This window comes from Apostichopus japonicus, chromosome 13 (genome assembly GCF_037975245.1).
Source record: "Apostichopus japonicus isolate 1M-3 chromosome 13, ASM3797524v1, whole genome shotgun sequence".
Lineage (NCBI taxonomy): Eukaryota > Metazoa > Echinodermata > Holothuroidea > Aspidochirotida > Stichopodidae > Apostichopus > Apostichopus japonicus.
In genome coordinates this window covers 25,496,284-25,523,410 of record NC_092573.1, presented here as the reverse complement: position 1 = coordinate 25,523,410, position 27,127 = coordinate 25,496,284, and the positions used below count along the sequence as shown (strand labels likewise).

At 39.6% G+C, this 27,127-nt stretch overlaps 1 protein-coding gene across 8 annotated transcripts in view; it reads left to right on the top strand.

Annotated features, from left to right (window-relative positions):
• The window catches only part of LOC139978962 (uncharacterized), an 89,943-nt gene that overhangs the window by 49,124 nt on the left and 13,692 nt on the right, over nucleotides 1–27,127 (top strand). For all 8 annotated transcript variants that reach the window (XM_071989560.1, XM_071989564.1, XM_071989563.1 and 5 more), the window contains 22 exons: nucleotides 1,511–1,762; nucleotides 2,593–2,844; nucleotides 4,196–4,447; nucleotides 6,051–6,302; nucleotides 7,650–7,901; nucleotides 10,447–10,698; nucleotides 12,002–12,247; nucleotides 13,455–13,712; nucleotides 14,786–15,037; nucleotides 15,151–15,402; nucleotides 15,506–15,757; nucleotides 15,862–16,116; nucleotides 18,826–19,083; nucleotides 19,795–20,046; nucleotides 20,158–20,409; nucleotides 20,514–20,765; nucleotides 20,877–21,128; nucleotides 21,240–21,494; nucleotides 22,313–22,570; nucleotides 24,640–24,891; nucleotides 24,996–25,247; nucleotides 26,162–26,413. In XM_071989560.1, the coding sequence (XP_071845661.1) occupies nucleotides 1,511–1,762; nucleotides 2,593–2,844; nucleotides 4,196–4,447; nucleotides 6,051–6,302; nucleotides 7,650–7,901; nucleotides 10,447–10,698; nucleotides 12,002–12,247; nucleotides 13,455–13,712; nucleotides 14,786–15,037; nucleotides 15,151–15,402; nucleotides 15,506–15,757; nucleotides 15,862–16,116; nucleotides 18,826–19,083; nucleotides 19,795–20,046; nucleotides 20,158–20,409; nucleotides 20,514–20,765; nucleotides 20,877–21,128; nucleotides 21,240–21,494; nucleotides 22,313–22,570; nucleotides 24,640–24,891; nucleotides 24,996–25,247; nucleotides 26,162–26,413 (5,562 nt within the window). The remainder of the gene's footprint in view (nucleotides 1–1,510; nucleotides 1,763–2,592; nucleotides 2,845–4,195; nucleotides 4,448–6,050; nucleotides 6,303–7,649; nucleotides 7,902–10,446; nucleotides 10,699–12,001; nucleotides 12,248–13,454; nucleotides 13,713–14,785; nucleotides 15,038–15,150; nucleotides 15,403–15,505; nucleotides 15,758–15,861; nucleotides 16,117–18,825; nucleotides 19,084–19,794; nucleotides 20,047–20,157; nucleotides 20,410–20,513; nucleotides 20,766–20,876; nucleotides 21,129–21,239; nucleotides 21,495–22,312; nucleotides 22,571–24,639; nucleotides 24,892–24,995; nucleotides 25,248–26,161; nucleotides 26,414–27,127) is intronic.

The following is a 27,127-nucleotide window of genomic DNA, read 5'->3' as shown; positions in this document are numbered from 1 at the left end:
AGTTTATAGCAGTGCAGTTGCATTAGCCAGTGTGTAGCAGTGAAGCTACATTGGCCAGTTTATAGCAGTGGAGCAGCATTAGACAGATTAAATCAGTGCAGTTGCATTAGCCAGTTTATAGCAGCGAAGCTGCATTGGCCAGTTTATAGCAGTGAAGCTGCATTGGCCAGTTTATAGCAGTGAAGCAGCATTAGACGGATTAAAGCAATGCAGTTGCATTAGCCAGTTTATAGCAGTGAAGCTGCATTGGCCAGTTTATAGCAGTGAAGCTGCATTGGCCAGTTTATAGCAGTGCAGTTGCAATAGCCAGTTTATAGCAGTGAAGCAGCATTAGAAAGATTAAATCAGTGCAGTTGCATTAGCCAGTTTATAGCAGCGAAGCTGCATTGGCCAGTTTATAGCAGTGAAGCTGCATTGGCCAGTTTATAGCAGTGAAGCAGCATTAGACAGATTAAAGCAATGCAGTTGCAATAGCCAGTTTATAGCAGTGAAGCTGCATTGGCCAGTTTATAGCAGCGATGCTGCATTGGCCAGTTTATAGCGGTGAAGCTGCATTGGCCAGTTTATAGCAGTGAAGCAGCATTAGACAGATTAAAGCAATGCAGTTGCATTAGCCAGTTTATAGCAGTGAAGCTGCATTGGCCAGTTTATAGCAGTGAAGCTGCATTGGCCAGTTTATAGCAGTGCAGTTGCAATAGCCAGTTTATAGCAGTGAAGCAGCATTGACCAGTTTATAGCAGTGCAGTTGCATTAGCCAGTGTGTAGCAGTGAAGCTACATTAGCCAGTTTATAGCAGTGGAGCAGCATCAGACAGATTAAAGCAGTGCAGTTGCATTGGCCAGTTTATAGCAGTGAAACTGCATTGGCCAGTTTATAGCAGTACAGCTTGTTTACTCATATTTTCATTTAAAAGTGTAGTGGATTCTTGAATGATTACAGTTAAATTGCAGTTGGACATGTCAATTATAAAGCAGAACATTTTTAATTTGAAAAAAAATATGAAATTTACAAGTCTATAAAACTCAATTACCTGATGGATATATCCGTAGCTAGTCACCTGGAGAAGAAACCTCGTTTCAGTTTAATAGGCCTGTGTATCATTCATATTTCTTTTGATGGACACATCATTTTCAATTGTTTCAGGTTGAGCAGTCTTAGGGTACAGGGTTATGCCAAATTTGATGTGTATATGTGTCTGTAACTGGTACATATAGCATGCTGCAATTTTGAATGTGAATTGTTTTGCTTGTGATTTTTTGGTTGATATATCTTTTACTAGTATCTACAATGTAAATCACCCTTATTCATCACGCTTAGTTGGTTCTGTATCCCAATTCTTAAAGTGGAAAAAAATTTCATTCCTGTCATAGGCTTTAATGTTTGTTCCATCATTTTATCTGATGCCAAAAAATAGTTTGCTGTAGAAGTTAGAGGTGACCAACCACTCTAATTAATTATTGCATCCCTTTCACTAAATTGAAATATTCAAATTTTCCTCAATATGTATTAGACAACACTCCACCAACTGTGAGCAACTGTCCCAATCAGCCCATCAGACAGACAGCTCCCACCGGTACTAGTCGTGTTGTAGTCACCTGGGTAACACCCACAGCAACAGATGCTTCAGGAATCATCAATACAGATGTCAACTTCCAGTCTGGATCTGTATTCACTACAGGAACTACAACCATTAGATACACATTCACAGATGGATTTGGAAACACTGCTGTATGTGTGTTTGATGTGATTGTAACAACATCTGGTAATTGTCTCTTTTCCCCTAGCAGAAGTTTGGTCTCTCAGAAGCAGCTGAAATTTATTGTAATTTACATTTCAATTTAGCTTGATTTATTTTGTTTATTTCTGATCCTATGAAGGAGCATTGGCCAGTTTATAGCAGTGAATCATCATTGGTCAGTTTATAGCAGTGAAGCAGCATTGGCCAGTTTATAGCAGTAAAGCAGCAATAGACAGATTAAAGCAGTGCAGTTGCATTAGCCAGTTTATAGCAGTGAAGCTGCATTGGCCAGTTTATAGCACTGGAGCAGCATTAGACAGATTAAAGCAGTGCAGTTGCATTAGCCAGTTTATAGCAGTGAAGCTGCATTGGCCAGTTTATAGCAGTGAAGCAGCATTCGCCAGTTTATAGCAGTGAAGCTGCAACAGCCAGTTTATAGCAGTGAAGCTGCATTGGCCAGTTTATAGCAGTGAAGCAGCGTTAGACAGATTAAAGCAGTGCAGTTGCATTAGCCAGTGTGTAGCAGTGAAGCTACATTGGCCAGTTTATAGCAGTGGAGCAGCATTAGACAGATTAAATCAGTGCAGTTGCATTAACCAGTTTATAGCAGTGAAGCTGCTAGGCCAGTTTATAGCAGTAAAGCAGCATTAGCCAGTCTATAGCAGTGAAACTGCAATTGCCAGTTTATAGCAGTGCAGTTGCAACAGCCACTTTATAGCAGTGAAGCAGCATCAGACAGATTAAAGCAGTGCAGTTGCATTAGACATTGTATAGCAGTGAAGCTGCATTGACCAGTTTATATTGCATCCCTTTCACTAAATTGAAATATTCAAATTTTCCTCAATGTGTATTAGACAACACTCCACCAACTGTGAGCAACTGTCCCAATCAGCCCATCAGACAGACAGCTCCCTCCGGTACTAGTCGTGTTGTAGTCACCTGGGTAACACCCACAGCAACAGATGCTTCAGGAATCATCAATACAGATGTCAACTTCCAGTCTGGATCTGTATTCACTACAGGAACTACAACCATTAGATACACATTCACAGATGGATTTGGAAACACTGCTGTATGTGTGTTTGATGTGATTGTAGCAACATCTGGTAATTGTCTCTTTTCCCCTAGAAGAAGTTTGGTCTCTCATAAGCAGCTGAAATTTATTGTAATTTACATTTCAATTTAGCTTGATTTATTTTGTTTATTTCTGATCCTATGAAGGAGCATTGGCCAGTTTATAGCAGTGAATCATCATTGGTCAGTTTATAGCAGTGAAGCAGCATTGGCCAGTTTATAGCAGTGAAGCAGCATTAGACAGATTAAAGCAGTGCAGTTGCATTGGCCAGTTTATAGCAGTGCAGTTGCAACAGCCAGTTTATAGCAGCGAAGCAGCATTAGACAGATTTAAGCAGTGCAGTTGCATTAGCCAGTTTATAGCAGTGAAGCTGCTTGGCCAGTTTATAGCAGTGAAGCAGCATTAGCCAGTTTATAGCAGTGAAGCTGCATTGGCCAGTTTATAGCAGTGCAGTTGCAACCACCAGTTTATAGCAGTGAAGCAGCATTAGACAGATTATAGCAGTGAAGCTGCATTGGCCAGTGTATAGCAGTGAAGCAGCATTAGACAGATTAAAGCAGTGCAGTTGCATTAGCCAGTGTATAGCAGTGAAGCTGCATTGGCCAGTTTATAGCAGTGAAGCAGCATTAGCCAGTTTATAGCAGTGCAGTTGCATTAGCCAGTGTGTAGCAGTGAAACTGCATTGGCCAGTGTGTAGCAGTGAAGCTGCATTGGCCAGTTTATAGCAGTGAAGCAGCATTAGCCAGTTTATAGCAGTGCAGCTTGTTTACTCATATTTTCATTTAAAAGTGTAGTGGATTCTTTAATGATTATAGTTAAATTGCAGATGGACATGTCAATTATAAAGCAGAACATTTTTAATTTATAAAGTTATATGAAATTTACAAGACTATAAAACTCAATTGGCTGATGGATATATCCGTAGCTAGAAACTTCGAGAAGAAACCTTGTTTCAGTTTAATAGGCCTGTGTATCATTCATATTTCTTTTGATGGACACATCACTTTCAATTGTTCCAAGTTTGAGCAGTCTTAGGGTACTGGGTGATGCCATATTTGATGTGTATATGTGTGTGTAACTGGTACTTATAGCATGCTGCAATTTTGAATGTGAATTGTTTTGCTTGTGATTTTTTGATAGATCTTTTACTAGTATCTACAATGTAAATCATCCTTATTCATCACGCTTAGTTGGTTCTGTATCCCAATTCTTAAAGTGGAAAAAAATTTCATTCCTGTCATAGGCTTTAATGTTGTTCCATCATTTTATCTGATGCCAAAAAATAGTGTGCTGTAGAAGTTAGAGGTGACCAACCATTCTAATTAATGATTGCATCCCTTTCACTAAATTGAAATTTTCAAATTTTCCTCAATGTGTATTAGACAACACTCCACCAACTGTGAGCAACTGTCCCAATCAGCCCATCAGACAGACAGCTCCCTCCGGTACTAGTCGTGTTGTAGTCACCTGGGTAACACCCACAGCAACAGATGCTTCAGGAATCATCAATACAGATGTCAACTTCCAGTCTGGATCTTTATTCACTACAGGAACTACAACCATTAGATACACATTCACAGATGGATTTGGAAACACTGCTGTATGTGTGTTTGATGTGATTGTAGCAACATCTGGTAATTATCTCTTTTCCCCTAGCAGAAGTTTGGTCTCTCAGAAGCAGCTGAATTCTGTTGTAATTTACATTTCAATTTAGCTTGATTTATTTTGCTAATTTCTGATCCTAGTGAAGGAGCATTGGCCAGTTTATAGCAGTGAAGCTGCATTAGCCAGTTTATTGCAGTGAAGCAGCATTGGCCAGTTTATAGCAGTGAAGCAGCAATAGACAGATTAAAGCAGTGCAGTTGCATTAGCCAGTTTATAGCAGTGAAGCTGCATTGGCCAGTTTATAGCACTGGAGCAGCATTAGACAGATTAAATCAGTGCAGTTGCATTAGCCAGTTTATAGCAGTGAAGCTGCATTGGCCAGTTTATAGCAGTGAAGCAGCATTGGCCAGTTTATAGCAGTGAAGCAGCATTAGACAGATTAAAGCAGTGCAGTTGCATTAGCCAGTGTGTAGCAGTGAAGCTGCATTGGCCAGTTTATAGCAGTGAAGCAGCATTGGCCAGTTTATAGCAGTGCAGCAGCATCAGACAGATTAAAGCAGTGCAGTTGCATTAGCCAGTTTATAGCAGTGAAGCTGCTTGGCCAGTTTATAGCAGTGAAGCAGCATTAGCCAGTTTATAGCAGTGAAGCTGCATTGGCCAGTTTATAGCAGTGCAGTTGCAACAGCCAGTTTATAGCAGTGAAGCAGCATTAGACAGATTATAGCAGTGAAGCTGCATTGGCCAGTGTATAGCAGTGAAGCAGCATTAGACAGATTAAAGCAGTGCAGTTGCATTAGCCAGTGTATAGCAGTGAAGCTGCAACAGCCAGTTTATAGCAGTGAAGCTGCATTGGCCAGTTTATAGCAGTGAAGCAGCATTAGCCAGTTTATAGCAGTGCAGTTGCATTAGCCAGTGTGTAGCAGTGAAACTGCATTGGCCAGTTAATAGCAGTGAAGCTGCATTGGCCAGTTTATAGCAGTGAAGCAGCATTAGCTAGTTTATAGCAGTGCAGCTTGTTTACTCATATTTTCATTTAAAATTGTAGTGGATTCTTTAATGATTATAGTTAAATTGCAGATGGACATGTCAATTATAAAGCAGAACATTTTTAATTTATAAAGTTATATGAAATTTACAAGACTATAAAACTCATTTGGCTGATGGATATATCCGTAGCTAGAAACTTCGGAAGAAACCTTGTTTCAGTTTAATAGGCCTGTGTATCATTCATATTTCTTTTGATGGACACATCACTTTCAATTGTTCCAAGTTTGAGCAGTCTTAGGGTACTGGGTGATGCCAAATTTGATGTGTATATGTGTGTGTAACTGGTACTTATAGCATGCTGCAATTTTGAATGTGAATTGTTTTGCTTGTGATTTTTTGATAGATCTTTTACTAGTATCTACAATGTAAATCATCCTTATTCATCACGCTTAGTTGGTTCTGTATCCCAATTCTTAAAGTGGAAAAAAATTTCATTCCTGTCATAGGCTTTAATGTTGTTCCATCATTTTATCTGATGCCAAAAAATATTTTGCTGTAGAAGTTAGAGGTGACCAACCACTATAATTAATGATTGTATCCCTTTCACTAAATTGAAATATTCAAATTTTCCTCAATGTGTATTAGACAACACTCCACCAACTGTGAGCAACTGTCCCAATCAGCCCATCAGACAGACAGCACCCTCCGGTACTAGTCGTGTTGTAGTCACCTGGGTTACACCCACAGCAACAGATGCTTCAGGAATCATCAATACAGATGTCAACTTCCAGTCTGGATCTTTCTTCACAATAGGAACTACAACCATTAGATACACATTCACAGATGGATTTGGAAACACTGCTGTATGTGTGTTTGATGTGATTGTAGCAACATCTGGTAATTGTCTCCTAGCAGAAGTTTGGTCTCTTAGAAGCAGCTGAAATCTGTTGTAATTTACATTTCAATTTAGCTTGATTTATTTTGTTTATTTCTGATCCTATGAAGGAGCATTGGCCAGTTTATAGCAGTGAAGCTACATTGGCCATTTTATAGCAGTGAAGCAGCATTAGACAGTTTATAGCAGTGAAGCTACATTGGCCATTTTATAGCAGTGAAGCAGCATTAGACAGATTAAAGCAGTGAAGTTGCATTAGCCAGTTTATAGCAGTGAATCAGCAATTAGCCAGTTTATAGCAGTGAATCAGCGTAAGACAGATTAAAGCAGTGCAGTTGCATTGCCAGTGTGTAGCAGTGAATCAGCATTGGCCAGTTTATAGCAGTGCAGTTGCAACAGCCAGTTTATAGCAGCGAAGCAGCATTAGACAGATTAAAGCAGTGCAGTTGCATTAGCCAGTTTATAGCAGTGAATCAGCAATTAGCCAGTTTATAGAAGTGAAGCTGCATTGGCCAGTTTATAGCAGTGCAGTTGCAATAGCCAGTTTATAGCAGTGAAGCAGCATTAGACAGATTAAAGCAGTGCAGTTGCATTAGACATTGTATAGCAGTGAAAGCTGTATTGACCAGTTTATAGCAGTGAAGCAGCATAAGACAGATTAAAGCAGTGCAGTTGCATTGGCCAGTTTATAGCAGTGAAACTGCATTGGCCAGTTTATAGCCGTACAGCTTGTTTACTCATATTTTCATTTAAAAGTGTAGTGGATTCTTGAATGATTACAGTTAAATTGCAGATGGACATGTCAATTAAAAAGCAGAACATTTTTAATTTGAAAAAAATTATGAAATTTACAAGACTATAAAACTCAATTGGCTGATGGATATATCGGTAGCTAGAAACCTTCAGAAGAAACCTTGTTTCAGTTTAATAGGCCTGTGTATCATTCATATTTCTTTTGATGGACACATCATTTTCAATTGTTCCAGGTTTGAGCAGTCTTAGGGTACTGGGTGATGCCAAATTTGATGTGTATATGTGTGTGTAACTGGTACATAAAGCATGCTGCAATTTTGAATGTGAATTGTTTTGCTTGTGATTTTTTGGTTGATCGATCTTTTACTAGTATCTACAATGTAAATCATCCTTATCACGCTTAGTTGGTTCTGTTTCCCAATTCTTAAAGTGGAAAAAAATTTCATTCCTGTCATAGGCTTTAATGTTGTTCCATCATTTTATCTGATGCCAAAAAATATTTTGCTGTAGAAGTTAGAGGTGACCAACCACTCTAATTAATGATTGCATCCCTTTCACTAAATTGAAATATTCAAATTTTCCTCAATGTGTATTAGACAACACTCCACCAACTGTGAGCAACTGTCCCAATCAGCCCATCAGACAGACAGCACCCTCCGGTACTAGTCGTGTTGTAGTCACCTGGGTTACACCCACAGCAACAGATGCTTCAGGAATCATCAATACAGATGTCAACTTCCAGTCTGGATCTTTATTCACAATAGGAACTACAACCATCAGATACACATTCACAGATGGATTTGGAAACACTGCTGTTTGTGTGTTTGATGTGATTGTAACAACATCTGGTAATTGTCTCTTTTCCCCTAGAAGAAGTTTGGTCTCTCAGAAGCAGCTGAAATCTGTTGTAATTTACATTTCAATTTAGCTTGATTCATTTTGTTAATTTCTGATCCTAGTGAAGGAGCATTGGCCAGTTTATAGCAGTGAAGCTGCATTGGCCAGTTTATAGCAGTGGAGCAGCATTAGACAGATTAAAGCAGTGCAGTTGCATTAGCCAGTTTATAGCGGTTAAGCTGCTAGGCCAGTTTATAGCAGTGAAGCTGCATTGGCCAGTTTATAAAAGTGCAGTTGCAACAGCCAGTTTCAGGGTTCGTACGGGTGCTTGAAAACCTTGAAAATGCTTGAATTTGATTGGTCAGTTTTCAAGGCCTTGAAAGTACTTGATTTCTTATATTTTTGGAAAATGTCATTGAAAAGTGCTTGAAATTTAACATGCTTAATGCAAAACATATTTTGTATGTAATTGTTACACAATAATTACCGTGGAATAGTCAAATTGTGACAAACAAAAAACTTAAAAGAATGTCTTAGTTGTCAAAAAAATTACGAGGGAGGGTCGCGCACAATCACCGCAAACTTCTCGCACAGTCACTGGCAAATAACGGCCTCCACTAAGCAATTTCAGTACCAGCAACAATAACCAAAAATCCCCACAAATCTTCGACCACATGGTAGCCTAACTTCACACTGAGTCAACATGGAAATCTAACCTAGCCATCTGTTTATTCGCTCAGTTGTGTCGCAAATAAAGAATAAAAATATCCATGAAAAACTTCAATCTTCGACCACATTTTAGCCTAACAATCACACTAAGTCAATGGGAAATGTAGCCTAACCATCGGTTTGGTTTGCCCCCCAAATAAACTTTGCGTAGCTTTGTTTACACACTTTCCTTGCTGCTATCGTCGCGCGCATGGTAGCCGAACACCACACATAGTCAACGGGAAAATCTAGCCTAAGCATCTCTTTATTTGCTGAAATTGTGACGCAGTTAGCTAGAACTAAAGTATCCGTGAAATACTGCAACCTTCGACCACATGTTAGCCTAACAGCCACACTAAGTCAATGTAGACAACTATCGGTTTGCAAAAAAAAAAATGCGCAGCTTTGTTTACAATTTCAATTTACTGACAATCGGCAGTTGTTTGGATGGTATGTGCTATGTCTTAAAGAGGGAATGTTGTATTTTACGTACACCGTTGCTGTGGCGATAGATTGAATGTTTTAACTTCGATTACTTTTCAGCAGTAATGGTTTCGTATTTGGTGGTGATTTCATCCACATACGTTGTTTTCTGTTTCTACATGTTTTCTATTTCAGTTGATGGGTTGTTGGTTTTTCGTTATATATTTAGTGTCTTGACGTTATTTGCTAAACGATCGCAAATTTTTGCGATTAAAATTTTAATGAATTTGCTTTAAGGTCGCAGCACTAGGAAGAGGGTAATTGTGCTTACTTTATCCTATTAAATACTTACAACCATTTCCTTAAACAGCATATTGAATTTTAGAAAAGAGCACCCCTAAACCTTAACAAAAAAAACCCCTCGTAAATTCATTAAGAGGGTCGTTTTTAACTTTTCATTTTCCAAAATTGCCCCCAAAGCCAAATCTTAATTTCTACCCTGGTTGTAACAACAGTCGATCAGACACGGACAGTCTATAGGCCGAGTGAAAATGCATTGCTGGACGTACGCATGTGAGCTGTACAGTAGTAAAAAATCTAAATCCTACCTACCTGAACGATAAATTATTTATCATTCTAGTTGGTAGGATTTATATTGTATATCATAAACAATACTGTTTGAATGCGGCGCACATGTAGCGTCGTTACAATTCGGATATATCACGTAAACACATGCATGCTGTGAACAATTTTGGTGGAAAATTTGGAAGGACTACCAAGTTTTTTGCAGGACTACCAAAATCTTTGAAAATCTTTGAAACTGGTAGTCCCACGGACAACCTTCTCAAATACCTGAAAATCCAACACTGATCATGTCTTTATATACCCAGCGTACACATTGCATGAGATATGTTTTATGCCTCTGTCTCACAGAATGTCTATTGTTAATGATAAGCATGTGCTTGAAAACATAAATTTGGTGCTTGAAAAGTGCTTGAATTTTGTTGTGAAAAAAGTGTACGAACCCTGCAGTTTATAGCTGTGAAGCAGCATTAGACAGATTAAAGCAGTGCAGTTGCATTAGACAGTTTATAGCGGTTAAGCTGCTAGGCCAGTTTATAGCAGTGAAGCTGCATTGGCCAGTTTATAGCAGTGAAGCAGCATTAGACAGATTAAATCAGTGCAGTTGCATTAGCCAGTTTATAGCGGTTAAGCTGCTAGGCCAGTTTATAGCAGTGAAGCTGCATTGGCCAGTTTATAAAAGTGCAGTTGCAACAGCCAGTTTATAGCTGTGAAGCAGCATTAGAAAGATTAAAGCAGTGCAGTTGCATTAGACATTGTATAGCAGTGAAACTGCATTCACCAGTTTATATTGCATCCTTTTCACTAAATTGAAATGTTCAAATTTTCCTCAATGTGTATTAGACAACACTCCACCAACTGTGAGCAACTGTCCCAATCAGCCCATCAGACAGACAGCTCCCTCCGGTACTAGTCGTGTTGTAGTCACCTGGGTTACACCCACAGCAACAGATGCCTCAGGAATCATCAATACAGATGTCAACTTCCAGTCTGGATCTGTATTCACTACAGGAACTACAGCCATTAGATACACATTCACAGATGGATTTGGAAACACTGCTGTTTGTGTGTTTGATGTGATTGTAACGACATCTGGTAATTGTCTCTTTTCCCCTAGAAGAAGTTTGGTCTCTCAGAAGCAGCTGAAATATGTTGTAATTTACATTTCAATTTAGCTTGATTCATTTTGTTAATTTCTGATCCTAGTGAAGGAGCATTGGCCAGTTTATAGCAGTGAAGCTGCATTGGCCAGTTTATAGCAGTGAAGCAGCATTAGACAGATTAAGCAGTGCAGTTGCATTAGCCAGTGTGTAGCAGTGAAACTGCATTGGCCAGTTTATAGCAGTGAAGCAGCATTAGACAGATTAAAGCAGTGCAGTTGCATTAGCCAGTTTATAGCAGTGAAGCTGCATTGGCCAGTTTATAGCAGTGAAGCAGCATTAGACAGATTAAAGCAGTGCAGTTGCATTAGCCAGTTTATAACAGTGAATCAACATTAGCCAGTTTATAGAAGTGAAGCTGCATTGGCCAGTTTAAAGCAGTGCAGTTGCATTAGCCAGTTTATAGCAGTGAAGCAGCATTAGACAGATTAAAGCAGTGCAGTTGCATTAGACATTGTACAGCAGTGAAAGCTGTATTGACCAGTTTATAGCAGTGGAGCAGCATTAGACAGATTAAAGCAGTGCAGTTGCATTGGCCAGTTTATAGCAGTGAAACTGCATTGGCCAGTTTATAGCAGTGAAACTGCATTGGCCAGTTTATAGCAGTGCAGCTTGTTTACTCATAATTTCATTTAAAAGTGTAGTGGATTTTTTAATGATTACAGTTAAATTGCAGAAGGACGTGTCAATTAAAAAGCAGAACATTTTTAATTTGAAAAAAATTATGAAATTTACAAGACTATAAAACTCAATTACCTGATGGATATATCCGTAGCTAGAAACCTTGAGAAGAAACCTTGTTTCAGTTTAATAGGCCTGTGTATCATTCATATTTCTTTTGATGGACACATCATTTTCAATTGTTAAGTTGAGCAGTCTTAGGGTACTGGGTGATGCCAAATTTGATGTGTATATGTGTGTGTAACTGGTACTTATAGCATGCTGCAATTTTGAATGTGAATTGTTTTGCTTGTGATTTTTTGTTTGATAGATCTTTTACTAGTATCTACAATGTAAATCATCCTTATTCATCACGCTTAGTTGGTTCTGTATCCCAATTCTTAAAGTGGAAAAAAATTTCATTCCTTTCTGTCATAGGCTTTAATGTTTGTTCCATCATTTTATCTGATGCCAAAAAATATTTTGCTGTAGAAGTTAGAGGTGACCAACCACTCTATTTAATGATTGCATCCCTTTCACTAAATTGAAATATTCAAATTTTCCTCAATGTGTATTAGACAACACTCCACCAACTGTGAGCAACTGTCCCAATCAGCCCATCAGACAGACAGCTCCCTCCGGTACTAGTCGTGTTGTAGTCACCTGGGTAACACCCACAGCAACAGATGCTTCAGGAATCATCAATACAGATGTCAACTTCCAGTCTGGATCTTTATTCACAATAGGAACTACAACCATTAGATACACATTCACAGATGGATTTGGAAACACTGCTGTATGTGTGTTTGATGTGATTGTATCTGGTAATTGTCTTTTATTCCCCTAGAAGAAGTTTGGTGGCTAAGAAGCAGCTGAAATCTGTTTTACATTTCATTTTGTTAATTTCTGATCCTAGCTAAGGAGCATTGGCCAGTTTATAGCAGTGAATCAGCATTGGCCAGTTTATAGCAGTGAAGCAGCATTGGCCAGTTTATAGCAGTACAGTTGCATTAGCCAGTTTATAACATTACATGAAGCTGCATTGGCCAGTTTATAGCAATCTGTTGCTATATTAGCTAGTTTATAGCAATTTATAGCTATATTGGCCAGTTCATAGCAATCTATACTGTAGCTATATTGGCCAGTTTATAGCAATCTATAGCTATATTGGCCAGTTCATAGCAATCTACACTATAGCTATATTGGCCAGTTTATATCAATATATAGCTATATTGGCCAGTTCATAGCAATCTATACTGTAGCTATATTGGCCAGTTTTTAGCAATCTATAGCTATATTGGCCAGTTTATAGCAATCTATACTGTAGCTATATTGGCCAGTTTATAGCAATCTATAGCTATATTGGCCAGTTCATAGCAATCTATACTATAGCTATATTGGCCAGTTTATATCAATATATAGCTATATTGGCCAGTTCATAGCAATCTATACTGTAGCTATATTGGCCAGTTTATAGCAATATATAGCTATATTGGCCAGTTCATAGCAATCTATACTGTAGCTATATTGGCCAGTTTTTAGCAATATATAGCTATATTGGCCAGTTCATAGCAATCTATACTGTAGCTATATTGGCCAGTTTTTAGCAATCTATAGCTATATTGGCCAGTTTATAGCAATCTATAATGTAGCTATATTGGCCAGTTTATAGCAATCTATAGCTATATTGGCCAGTTCATAGCAATCTATAGCTATATTGGATAGTTTATAGCAATCTATAGCTATTGGCTAGAGCTACAGTGATCCATGTTTGAAGTTATCATGGTCAATTCCTATTAATGTAAAAACATTGGCCACACATTGCTGACATGGATAGCTGGTACTAAACATCTTTGACTAAATGCAGAAAGTTGTTGTGGCAATCAAATGTAGGAATTCAAACCCTTATCTCTACTGTTAACTTTTCAAGGGTTTTAAATTGACTTTATAAATGATGAAACTCACAAGCAATGTATTTGTGGGTTTGTCCTGTTTATAGATGATGAGTGTTGTTTTGTTTTAACCTTACAGCAACCAGTACCGACACAAGGCCACCTACTATTTCTGGCTGTCCAGAGACCATTAGAGTGAATGCTGCCATGTCAGCCACTTTTGTTTTAGTGGAATGGAATGAACCAACTGCTACTGATGAATCTGGACTTGTGACAGTCGATGGTCCTCCGTTTCCCATGCAGTTTCTTACAGTTGGGACAAGCAGCATCTCCTACGCATTCACAGATAGTGCTGGCAATCAAGCAGTCTGCGAATTCAACATCATCATCTCACAAGGTCTAGACATAATCAGATCATCTATTTGAACAGCCATGAGCTCTATTAGTATTGAGCCTAATATCAATATTTAGCTTTAACTTATTTACTTTCCCCTCCCACCCTTCCCCCCCCCACCCAAAGATCCTCTGATCATGTGAGTAAATCCATGAATAAAAAAAAGGTTCTGGTCAATTTTGAGGCTATATAACTTGACACGAAGGTATTTCCTGCGTCTCATCAATTCTGGAATGGTAGTCGGTGATTGATTGCCCTATCAAGTGTTTCACAGGATGACTCTATGTATCAATTATTCATGAAGGAGTTTTGATATGCAAAATAACAAGGATTGGTCATTTGTTCCAATGTTGAACAAGTTCTGTCTGATCTATGGATATGAAAGCAGCTCAGATAAGTGAGTCACTCGAATACTAGGCTTTTTACTTCTTCTTTCATTAGCAATGAGTAGTGGTTGTCTACCTCTTACTTTTAGAAGTTACTGTTTCATATCCTTTATTTCAACGAGATGTGTGCATAGATTGAAAAGGTCAGTAGATGGAGAGTACTGAAGGAGTCTTAACCTTTCTTTTCCATGGGCACTTTAATAACACAGTGAGTTCAACAAGGACCCATGCATCACCTAGCAACAGTGACAGTCTAGCCTGCTTACAGAAATATAGTTCTCCTCAAATTCACTCAAGCATGATTAATTATTTACTTGATAGCATAAACTACCCCCAAGTACTGCCATTTGGATGCATCCTTGAGCGAACCTCATTAATTGACCAGTCACCAGTATGATTGTAAACACTTTAATGGCCAACACTACTTTCATGTGTGAAGACAAATTTGGCTCGACCACTGAAATTGTGCTCTGTGTGTTTAAACATGAATTTGTGCAGGGGAGAGTCAGTTTGGCTAGCAATAGGTAGATGTTCAATCTCACCTGTTTTTGGCTAAAACCAGGGGACAACAACGTAAACCTTGTTGCAATGGTCACAAAACAAAAACCAGATGCAAATCACACAGTCTTGCTTTATTATGATATTGATAACCAACCTGGTGCTTTCTTGCTTCTTCATTTTCAATTCCAGGTGAAGACAACATTCCACCAGTGATTAGTGGATGTCCTAATGACATCACCAGGACAGCTGCACCAGGTGCCAATGGTATAGTTGTGAGCTGGACACCACCCACTGCCACAGATCCTTCAGGGGTAGATCCACCATCAGTCACCAACAGACCAGGGACTACCTTTGCTGTGGGAACAACACAAGTAGTCTACACATTCATTGATGGAGCTGGGAATTCTGCCTTCTGTTCATTTGTTGTTATAATATCACCAGGTCAGTAACACACACAAGTTTGTTGGAAATGGAATGCTTTTGATATCTTACTAATGAATACAATTTGATATATACTCTCATCTTGTCAATCTGGCTGTTTTCTCATCATTCAGGTGAAGATAACCTTCCACCAGTGATTAGTGGTTGCCCTAGTGACATCACCAGGACCGCTGCACCAGGTACCAATGGTATAGTTGTGAGCTGGACACCACCCACTGCCACAGATCCTTCAGGTGTAGATCCACCATCAGTCACCAATAGACCAGGGACTACCTTTGCTGTGGGAACAACACAAGTAGTCTACACATTCTTTGATGGAGCTGGGAATCCTGCCTTCTGTTCATTTGTTGTTAATGTGTTACCAGGTCAGTAACCAGACAAGATTGTTGGGTAATGGCTTCTAGATTTCTTAGAATAAAATCATCTCCATAAATGATATCACAATCTGACTGTTTTTTCATAATCCAGGTGAAGATAACATTCCACCAGTGATTAGTGGTTGCCCTAGTGACATCACCAGGACAGCAGCACCAGGTACCAATGGTGTAGTTGTGAGCTGGACACCACCCACTGCCACAGATCCTTCAGGTGTAGATCCACCATCAGTCACCAACAGACCAGGGACTTCCTTTACTGTGGGAACAACACAAGTAGTCTACACATTCTTTGATGGAGCTGGGAATCCTGCCTTCTGTTCATTTGTTGTTAATGTGTTACCAGGTCAGTAACCAGACAAAATTGTTGGGTAATGGGTTCTAGATTTTTTAGAAATAAAATCATCTCTATAAATGATTTCACAATCTGACTGTTTTCTCATAATCCAGGTGAAGATAACTTTCCACCAGTGATTAGTGGTTGCCCTAGTGACATCACCAGGACAGCTGCACCAGGTGCCAATGGTGTAGTTGTGAGCTGGACACCACCCACTGCCACAGATCCTTCAGGTGTAGATCCACCATCAGTCACCAACAGACCAGGAACTACCTTTACTGTGGGAACAACACAAGTAGTCTACACATTCTTTGATGGAGCTGGGAATCCTGCCTTCTGTTCTTTTGATGTCATTGTGATGTCACAAGGTATAACAGATTTAATTTATCAATAAAGTAGAGTTAATCCGAAAATCTGTACATTGTGTACCTCCTTCCCTTAGTGGGATCAACCAAGGTTGTCCTTTTGATGTGAAATACCAATTGCTAGTCACAACATAAATGACCCACGCTACGGTCACAGTAGTTCTTTTGAAAGAAAATGATGAGGAAAGTCTTTGTGAAGAACTCTTCTCCAAACAAAGAGAGCTTGCAGTAATGTAATATGTAACTGGTAGATAGGTGGGTAGGTAGATCCTTTGACAACAGCCAAATCATTTTAATGTGAAATCTCACAAACCAATTTAACCATGTATTTTTTTACGACATGGGACATGCTATGTGGGAGCCCTCTATTCAAACTGCAGGTTATGTCTGTTAAGGTGGGACATGCTATGTGCGAGCTCTCTATTCAAACTGCAGGTTATGTCTGTTAAGGTGGGACATGCTATGTGGGAGCCCTCTTTTCAAACTGCAGGTTGTCTGTTAAGGTGGGACATGCTATGTGGGAGCCCTCTATTCCAACTGCAGGTTGTGTTTGTTAAGGTGGGACATGCTATGTGCCAGGCCTCTATTCAAACTGCAGGTTGTCTGTTAAGGTGGGACATGCTATGTGCGAGCCCTCTTTTCAAACTGCAGGTTGTCTGTTAAGGTGGGACATGCTATGTGGGAGCCCTCTATTCCAACTGCAGGTTGTGTTTGTTAAGGTGGAACATGCTATGTGGGAGCCCTCTATTCAAACTGCAGGTTGTCTGTTAAGGTGGGACATGCTATGTGCGAGCTCTCTATTCAAACTGCAGGTTATGTCTGTTAAGGTGGGACATGCTATGTGGGAGCCCTCTGTTCAAATTGCAGGTTGTCTGTTAAGGTGGGACATGGTATGTGCGAGCCCTCTTTTCAAACTGCAGGTTCTGTCTGTTAAGGTGGGACATGCTATGTGTGAGCTCTCTATTCAAACTGCAGGTTATGTCTGTTAAGGTGGGACATACTATGTGCCAGGCCTCTATTCAAACTGCAGGTTGTGTTTGTTAAGCTGGGACATGCTATGTGGGAGCCCTCTATTCCAACTGCAGGTTATGTCTGTTAAGGTGGGACATGCTATGTGCGAGCTCTCTATTCAAACTGCAGGTTGTCTTTGTTAAGGTGGGACATGCTATGTGCCAGGCCTCTATTCAAACTGCAGGTTGTCTGTTAAGGTGGGACATGCTATGTGCGAGCTCTCTATTCAAACTGCAGGTTATGTCTGTTAAGGTGGGACATGCTATGTGGGAGCCCTCTATTCCAACTGCAGGTTGTGTTTGTTAAGGTGGAACATGCTATGTGCCAGGCCTCTATTCAAACTGCAGGTTGTCTGTTAAGGTGGGACATGGTATGTGCGAGCTCTCTATTCAAACTGCCGGTTCTGTCTGTTAAGGTGGGACATGCTATGTGCGAGCTCTCTATTCAAACTGCAGGTTATGTCTGTTAAGGTGGGACATGCTATGTGGGAGCCCTCTATTCAAACTGAAGGTTTTGTTTGTTAAGGTGGAACATGCTATGTGCCAGGCCTCTATTCAAACTGCAGGTTATGTCTGTTAAGGTGGGACATACTATGTGCCAGGCCTCTATTCAAACTGCAGTTTGTGTTTGTTAAGCTGGGACATGGTATGTGCGAGCCCTCTATTCAAACTGAAGGTTGTGTTTGTTAAGCTGGGACATGCTATGTGCCAGGCCTCTATTCAAACTGCAGGTTATGTCTGTTAAGGTGGGACATACTATGTGCCAGGCCTCTATTCAAACTGCAGGTTATGTCTGTTAAGGTGGGACATACTATGTGCCAGGCCTCTATTCAAACTGCAGTTTGTGTTTGTTAAGCTGGGACATGGTATGTGCGAGCCCTCTTTTCAAACTGCAGGTTGTGTATGGTAAGGTGGGACATGCTTTACATGTGGAAGCCCTCTATATGTATAACAGTTCACAGCAGTGATATTAAAAAGTTTACAATGGAATCTTTAAATTAATTTATCTCTTCTATTCAAGCAAGATCCTAGCTGCATCAAGGACGAACAAGTTTAGCTAGGTAATGAAATACTTTATGCCGCTAGCATCTGCCACATTTTCACGAAACAAGCTTTGAAAAGATTTTTGGTTTTTAAATTACAAAAAAATATCAGGGCCATTTCAAATCCTACAAGTGACTGCAAATAATCATCAAATACATCTCTAATTGTGTCTGTCAGCTGTGACTTGACATATTCACATACCACCACCAGCCATTTTACTGCAAACTTCACACAATCATTCGTCTGATTATGATCATGCTCGGTGTATGGTGGTGGTAATACCCTAAAGTGAAATTTTGCAATGAAACATGAATGTATTAATGTACTGGTGTGCATAAGAAAGCTTATAATGATTACAGTATCTATTAAGAATGTCACATTGTGATGTTTGAGTTGTTGGATGATGATTGATATGTAGCTTACCAATATCATTTTTATTTCTATTTATATATTTATTTTTTTGCATCACATATCATTGATGTACTTGTAGTTAATATGTAAACAACCTTGTCGTGCTGGTAATCCTGACTAGAATTGCTCGCTGTTGAACTCAATGAAATGACTTTTCAAACGAAAATAACATCGGGTTTCCACTATCACAACTATTAAAGTTATGGCACAAAGAGTGTTTGGACAAACTTTCACTTTGATTCGACAGACACGCTGGACACTACCCCACCTGTGATATCTGGATGCCCTGAAGATATTGTTGAAAGACTAGGCCAGGGAATGTTTGCATTTGTGGACTGGAGCCGGCATCCTACTGCTGTTGATGACTCTGGTTTAGTACCGGATCGTTCCGGGCCACCAGCACCAAGCGGGTTCTTTGGAACTGGAGAAACAGAAGTCATTTATACATTTACAGATAACGCTGGAAATGTTGCAACGTGTGCATTTATTATCTCAGTCACAGTCAGTAAGTATGACGGCACATTACTCACCATTACTTACAATACACTTTTGGTTTCTTTGCCGTAGGCAGGCAAGTAACCTATGCAGTCAAGTTGACGTGTGTAGGTGTGTGTGTGGTGCCCTAGCTTGTAAACACGAGAAAATAAATATTATCTGCAGGTCTCACGTTTGGCATGTTTCATCCCTGTAATGAGGACAAGAATCCAGGTTTTTTTTAGTGGAGGTGAAAGGTCATTTGGGGTCAGCAAAAATCTAAAAGATGCTATATCTCCAGAATCTGAACATCAAAGGAACTCACATATTTATATATGCATGGTAGGATAGCCTTATGTATGTTAGTGCACTTACGTCCCTCATGCAAAGAGGCTCCGATCAAAACCTGAGGCGTCCGTGCCTTTGATAGTACCACATATTGTTTACATGCAGCCACCGGGTATAGAAAAACATTTTTGAGTAATTGACAACTCAAACTATATGGATCATAATGACAAATCCCCTAAGCCTAAGCAGAATGTCTAGCCAGACCTGATAGCATGGTAACATTATCATTCTCATGTCAACAGCACATCATAGACCCCAAAACCAAACAGTTGAACGACGTAAACCTTTTTGCAATGGTCACAAACAAAAACCAGGTGCAAATCACACAGTTTTGCTTTATTATAATATTGATAACCAACCTGGTGCCTTCTTGCTTCTTTATTTTCAAATCCAGGTGAAGACAACATTCCACCAGTGATTAGTGGTTGCCCTAATGACATCACCAGGACAGCTGCACCAGGTACCAATGGTATAGTTGTGAGCTGGACACCACCCACTGCCACAGATCCTTCAGGGGTAGATCCACCGTCAGTCACCAACAGACCAGGGACTACCTTTGCTGTGGGAACAACACAAGTAGTCTACACATTCATTGATGGAGCTGGGAATTCTGCCTTCTGTTCATTTGTTGTTGATGTGTTAACAGGTCAGTAGCCATAAAAAATTGTTGGGTATGGGATGCTTTTGACTCACACTAATGAAGCATTCTGATAAATAACTCTCATCTTATCAATTGGTGTGTTTTCTTATCATCCAGGTGAAGATAACATGCCACCGGTGATTAGTGGTTGCCCAAGTGACATCACCAGGACAGCAGCACCAGGTGCCAATGGTATAGTTGTGAGCTGGACACCACCCACTGCCACTGATCCTTCAGGTGTAGATCCACCATCAGTCACCAACAGACCAGGGACTACCTTTACTGTGGGAACAACACAAGTAGTCTACACATTCTTTGATGGAGCTGGGAATCCTGCCTTCTGTTCATTTGTTGTTAATGTGTTACCAGGTCAGTAACCAGACAAGATTGTTGGGTAGTGGACTCTAGATTTCTTAGAAATAAAATTCTCTCCATAAATGATTTCACAATGTGACTGTTTTCTCATAATCCAGGTGAAGATAACATTCCACCAGTGATTAGTGGTTGCCCTAGTGATATCACCAGGACAGCAGCACCAGGTGCCAATGGTATAGTTGTGAGCTGGACACCACCCACTGCCACAGATCCTTCAGGGGTAGATCCACCATTAGTCAATAACAGACCAGGGACTACCTTTGCTGTGGGAACAACACAAGTAGTCTACACATTCATTGATGGAGCTGGGAATCCTGCCTTCTGTTCATTTGTTGTTAATGTGTTAACAGGTCAGTAGCCATAAACATTTGTTGGGTATGGGATGCTTTTGACTCACACTAATGAAGCATTCTGATATATAACTCTCATCTTATCAATTGGCATGTTTTCTTATTATCCAGGTGAAGATAACATTCCACCAGTGATTAGTGGTTGCCCTAGTGACATCACCAGGACAGCAGCACCAGGTGCCAATGGTATAGTTGTGAGCTGGACACCACCCACTGCCACTGATCCTTCAGGTGTAGATCCACCATCAGTCACCAACAGACCAGGGACTACCTTTACTGTGGGAACAACACAAGTAGTCTACACATTCTTTGATGGAGCTGGGAATCCTGCCTTCTGTTCATTTGTTGTTAATGTGTTACCAGGTCAGTAATCAGACAAGATTGTTGGGTAGTGGACTCTAGATTTCTTAGAAATAAAATTATCTCCATAAAGGATTTGCTTGTTAACAATGTGACTGTTTTCTCATAATCCAGGTGAAGATAACGTTCCACCAGTGATTAGTGGTTGCCCAAGTGACATCACCAGGACAGCTGCACCAGGTACCAATGGTGTAGTTGTGAGCTGGACACCACCCACTGCCACAGATCCTTCAGGTGTAGATCCACCATCAGTCACCAACAGACCAGGAACTACCTTTACTGTGGGAACAACACAAGTAGTCTACACATTCTTTGATGGAGCTGGGAATCCTGCCTTCTGTTCTTTTGATGTCATTGTAATGTCACAAGGTATTAACAGATTTAATTTATCAATAAATTAGAGTTAATCCGAAATCTCACAAACCAATTAAACCATGTATTAGGCTATGACATGGGACATGCTTTGTTAGAGCCCAATATTCAATGACATATTCACATACCACCACAAGCTATTTTATTTCACCAAGGTCTCCACAAGGGAGCGATGCAGCCATTTTTTTCCAAGAATGTCGAATGCAACACTAGCGTAGCTTACTGTGCATTCACAAAAATTGCCAGGTAAAAATCCACACAAGATGCTTTCGGTATGAATCTCACCACATAAAATAAGTTGGCTAATGCCTTTAATATTTAAACATAATCTTTCAAGTTGAATCTGTTAGTTCATCTTTACTGCAATATGCTGAAACTGCAAACTTCACACAATCATTCGTCTGATTATGATCATGCACGGTGTATGGTGGTGGTAATACCCTAAAGTGAAATGTTGAAATGAAACATGAATGTATTAATGTACTGGTGTGCATAAGAAAGCTTATAATGATTACAGTATCTATTAAGAAGGTCACATTGTGATGTTTGAGTTGTTGGATGATAATTGATATGTAGCTTACCAATATCATTTTTATTTCTATTTATTTATTTATTGTTTTGCATCACATATCATTGAAGTACTTGTACTTAATATGTAAACAACCTTGTTGTGCTGGTAATCCTGACTAGAATTGCTCGCTGTTGAACTCAATGAAATGACTTTTAAAACGAAAATAACATCAGGTTTCCACTATCACAACTATTAAAGTTATGGCACTAAGAGTGTTGGACGAACTTTCACTTTGATTCGACAGACACGCTGGACACTACACCACCTGTGATATCTGGATGCCCTGAAGATATTGTTGAAAGACTAGGCCAGGGAATGTTTGCATTTGTGGACTGGAGCCGGCATCCTACTGCTGTTGATGACTCTGGTTTAGTACCGGATCGTTCCGGGCCACCAGCACCAAGTGGGTTCTTTGGAACTGGGGAAACAGAAGTCATTTATACATTTACAGATAACGCTGGAAATGTTGCAACGTGTGCATTTATTATCTCAGTCACAGTCAGTAAGTATGACGGCACATTACTCACCATTACTTACAATACACTTTTGGTTACTTGCCGTAGGCAGGCAAGTGACATATGCAGCAGTCAAATTGACGTGTGTAGGTGTGTGTGGTGCCCTAGCTTGTAAACACGATATCTCAAGTAAATAAGTAGCATCTGCAGGTCTCATGTTTGGCATGTTGCATCCCTGTAATGAGGACATTTTGTGGGTGGAGATGAAAAGTCATTTGGGGTCAGCAAAAATCTAAAAGATGCTGTATCTCCAGAATCTGAGCATCAAAGGAACTCATATATATGCATGGTAGGATAGCCTTATGTATGTTAGTGCACTTGCCCCAGCTAAATATTTGAATAGGTTACTTTCTTACAATCCTGAACATATATTGTCACTCACACATCAAGTCCTCTGGTGGTGATGATTTCAACAAATTCAATATGCCATGGTGTAGATATTGTAGACATTACAAAAGCACCCTCCGTTGCATCTCATAGATACCTGTCCCCCAGCTACAAGGGGGGGGTTACCCCATGAGAAACACTGCTTAGGGCTACCAAGAAAAATATGGTTACAATCAGCCAGCTATACTGGTATGACAGAAAAGTAGTCATAGCTTTATGTTTTTCCTGTACCAAAAAAGCTAAGGTTTGCTTGCATATATGCTGCATATGTACTGTATTTAAAGGCTGGGGTGGGGATTTCCCTCTGGTTTTTTGGTTCTAATTATACTTTCCTTGTGTATCATTGCCACTGAGTATGAGACTTGATGAACCACGTATACACCCTGCAGTCCTGAAGATCAAACAATCATAGCTCTACCTATTCAGTGTAAAGTATCCTGCAGGCATGTAGACATTAATGTTACAGTCAAGGAACACATACAATCATTGTTAAATATATTCAGTGTATATTATCCTGCAGGCATGTAGGCTTTAATGTAACAGTTGAGGAACACATACAATCATTGTTAAATATATTCAGTGTATATTATCCTGCAAGCATGTAGGCTTTAATGTAACAGTTGAGGAACACATACAATCATTGTTAAATATATTCCGTGTATATTATCCTGCAGGCATGTAGCCATCGATATTACAGTTGAGGAACACATACAATCATTGTTAAATATATTCAGTGTATATTATCCTGCAGGCATGTAGCTATTGGTATTACAGTTGAAGAACACATACAATCATTGTTAAATATATTCAGTGCATATTATCCTGCAGGCATGTAGACATTAATGTTACAGTTGAGGAACACATATATTCATTGTTAAATATATTCAGTGTATATTATCTTGTAGGCATGTAGCCATCGATATTACAGATGAGGAACACATACAATTATTGTTAAATATATTCAGTGCATATTATCCTGCAGGCATGTAGCCATTAATGTAACAGTGGAGGAACACATATATTCATTGTTAAATATATTCAGTGCATATTATCTTGTAGGCATGAAGCCATCGATATTACAGTTGAGGAACACATACAAAAAATAATTTGATGCACAAAGTATGCTTTAATTGCATGTAATGTTTCACCATAATTTGTTTAAAGTATTGTTGTTCTTCAAATAATTGTTGGTTGGTGGTAGATTTGGAGCAAATAACAGTGCTGTACAGACTTTCATTATTGTTAAAAGAATGATTCTTGAATAACATTAACCATAGAGTATAACCTGACAGCCAAGTTTAGGTTTGATCAGTTTTAATTTTTAACATCATTTTGATCTATTACATAAGGGAAAGGGTAGGAGTAATGTGCGCATAATAGGTAATTGGCGAGTAGCTTTCTGCTTTGCAAGAGTACCATGTAGAAGTGCCCCCAAAATACAAACTTTGGTAGCACTTCCAAAAGAGTTATGCTATGCCTTTAAAATTTAGAAAAAATATAACAGCTGCCATCATTACCCAGTATAGGTCTGTCCAGAATAACTGTTTAATAATAAGTTATTTAGTCTTTAGTAGATCAGTATTGCATGTTGTTCTGGGTCCTAGATTTCTTAGAAATAAAATCATATGAATAAATGATTCCACAATCTGACTGTTACCTCATAATCCAGGTGAAGACAACATTCCACCAGTGATAAGTGGTTGCCCTAGTGATATCACCAGGACAGCTGCACTAGGTACCAATGGTATAGTTGTGAGCTGGACACCACCCACTGCTACAGATCCTTCAGGGGTAGATCCACCATCAGTCACCAACAGACCAGGAACTACCTTTGCTGTGGGAACAACACAAGTAGTCTACACATTCATTGATGGAGCTGGGAATTCTGCCTTCTGTTCATTTGTTGTTAATGTGTTACCAGGTCAGTAACCAGACAAAATTGTTGGGTAATGGACTCTAGATTTCTTAGAAATAAAATTATCTCCATAAATGATTTCACAATCTGACTGTTTTTTCATAATCCAGGTGAAGATAACATTCCACCAGTAATTAGTGGTTGCCCTAGTGACATCACCAGGACAGCTGCACCAGGTACCAATGGTGTAGTTGTGAGCTGGACACCACCCACTGCCACAGATCCTTCAGGAGTAGATCCACCATCAGTCACCAACAGACCAGGAACTACCTTTGCTGTGGGAACAACTCAAGTAGTCTACACATTCTTTGATGGAGCTGGGAATCCTGCCTTCTGTTCATTTGTTGTTAATGTGTTACCAGGTCAGTAACCAGACAAGATTGTTGGGTAATGGACTCTAGATTTCTTAGAAATAAAATCATCTCCATCAGGCCTTGATTTATAAAAAAAATCCAGGAGAGTAGTAAATTGCTCTCCTTGGACCACCAATGCATTCAAATCGCTCTCCTGAACGAAATCACCATCGTTTTTCTCCTCTCCTGGGGGTGTCAGGAGAGCGTTTTGCTCTCCTCAAAATATGCAGGGCAAATGCAGGCCTAGTAAGTACTATTTATGATTTGAGGCATGAAGAGAAATAGAGTATATTATTTTGAACTCCTGCAGTTGAGTTGTTGTCTTTATTTTCTCTCAAACCAAGCAATACAAAGTAGCAAAGGGTAGAAACTGTTTTCCACTTAGTGTAGTTGGTTGATCCAGCGTTTAAAGTTCAATAGGATAAACCATGTGAAATTAATTTACACCTAACATTCAGAGCGAAACACTATCACTTGAAAATTTCAGAAAATATCGGTATAGGTTCCAAATTTACCTATACTACAGTGTGTTAGGCTGTAAGTTTCACCATCTCCTTGTTACTATACCAGAGTCTGACTGATGCGTACGTGACTAATATAAACATACGAATGGGACAATAAACTGTTCGGCTCCAGGTGGTTCAAATTGGAATAACCGAAGATACTCTGAATGTCTAAGCGAGTGACCGTACGCAGAGCTTGTGGATTGTTTTTACTTTTTATCATGTGAGGTGCGCAGTTTCATTGCTCTCCTTAGGGAATTGAGGAGATTATTGCGCATTTGTAACATTTTAGGAGCGCTGTAAATTGCTCTCACGGATCGAATTTAAGGAGTGCAGGAGCGTGATTGCGCTGGCGCTCCTTATAAATCAAGGCCTGCTCCATAAATGATTTCACAATCTGACTGTTTTCTCATAATCCAGGTGAAGATAACATTCCACCAGTGATAAGTGGTTGCCCTAGTGACATCACCAGGACAGCTGCACCAGGTACCAATGGTATAGTTGTGAGCTGGACACCACCCACTGCCACAGATCCTTCAGGGGTAGATCCACCATCAGTCAACAACAGACCAGGAACTACCTTTACTGTGGGAACAACTCAAGTAGTCTACACATTCTTTGATGGAGCTGGGAATCCTGCCTTCTGTTCATTTGTTGTTAATGTGTTACCAGGTCAGTAACCAGACAAGATTGTTGGGTAATGGACTCTAGATTTCTTAGAAATAAAATCATCTCCATCAGGCCTTGATTTATAAAAAATCCAGGAGAGTAGTAAATTGCTCTCCTTGGACCACCAATACATTCAAATCGCTCTCCTGAACGAAATCACCATCATCTTTCTCCTCTCCTGGGGGGTGTCAGGAGAGCGTTTTACTCTCCTCAAAATATGCAGGGCCAATGCAGGCCTAGTAAGTACTATTTATCATTTGAGGCATGAAGAGAATACTATTTTGAACTCCTGCAGTTGAGTTGTTGTCTTTATTTTCCCTCCAAACAAGCAATACAAAGTAGCAAAGGGTAGAAACTGTTTTCCACTTAGTGTTGTTGGTTGATCCAGCGTTTAAAGTTCAATAGGATAACCATGTGAAATTACTTTACACTTACTATTCAGAGCGAAATCACTATCATTTGAAAATTTCAGATGATACTTGTACATAGAAAATATCGGTATGGGCTCCAAATTTACCTATACTACAGTGTGTTAGGCTGTAAGTTTCACCATCTCCTCGTTACTATACCGGAGTCTGACTGATGCGTACGTGACTCATATAAATGTACCAATGGGACAATAAACTGTTCGGCTCCAGGTGGTTCAAATTGGAATAACCGAAGATACTCTGAATGTCGAAGCGAGTGACCGTACGCAGAGCTCGTGGATTGTTTTTA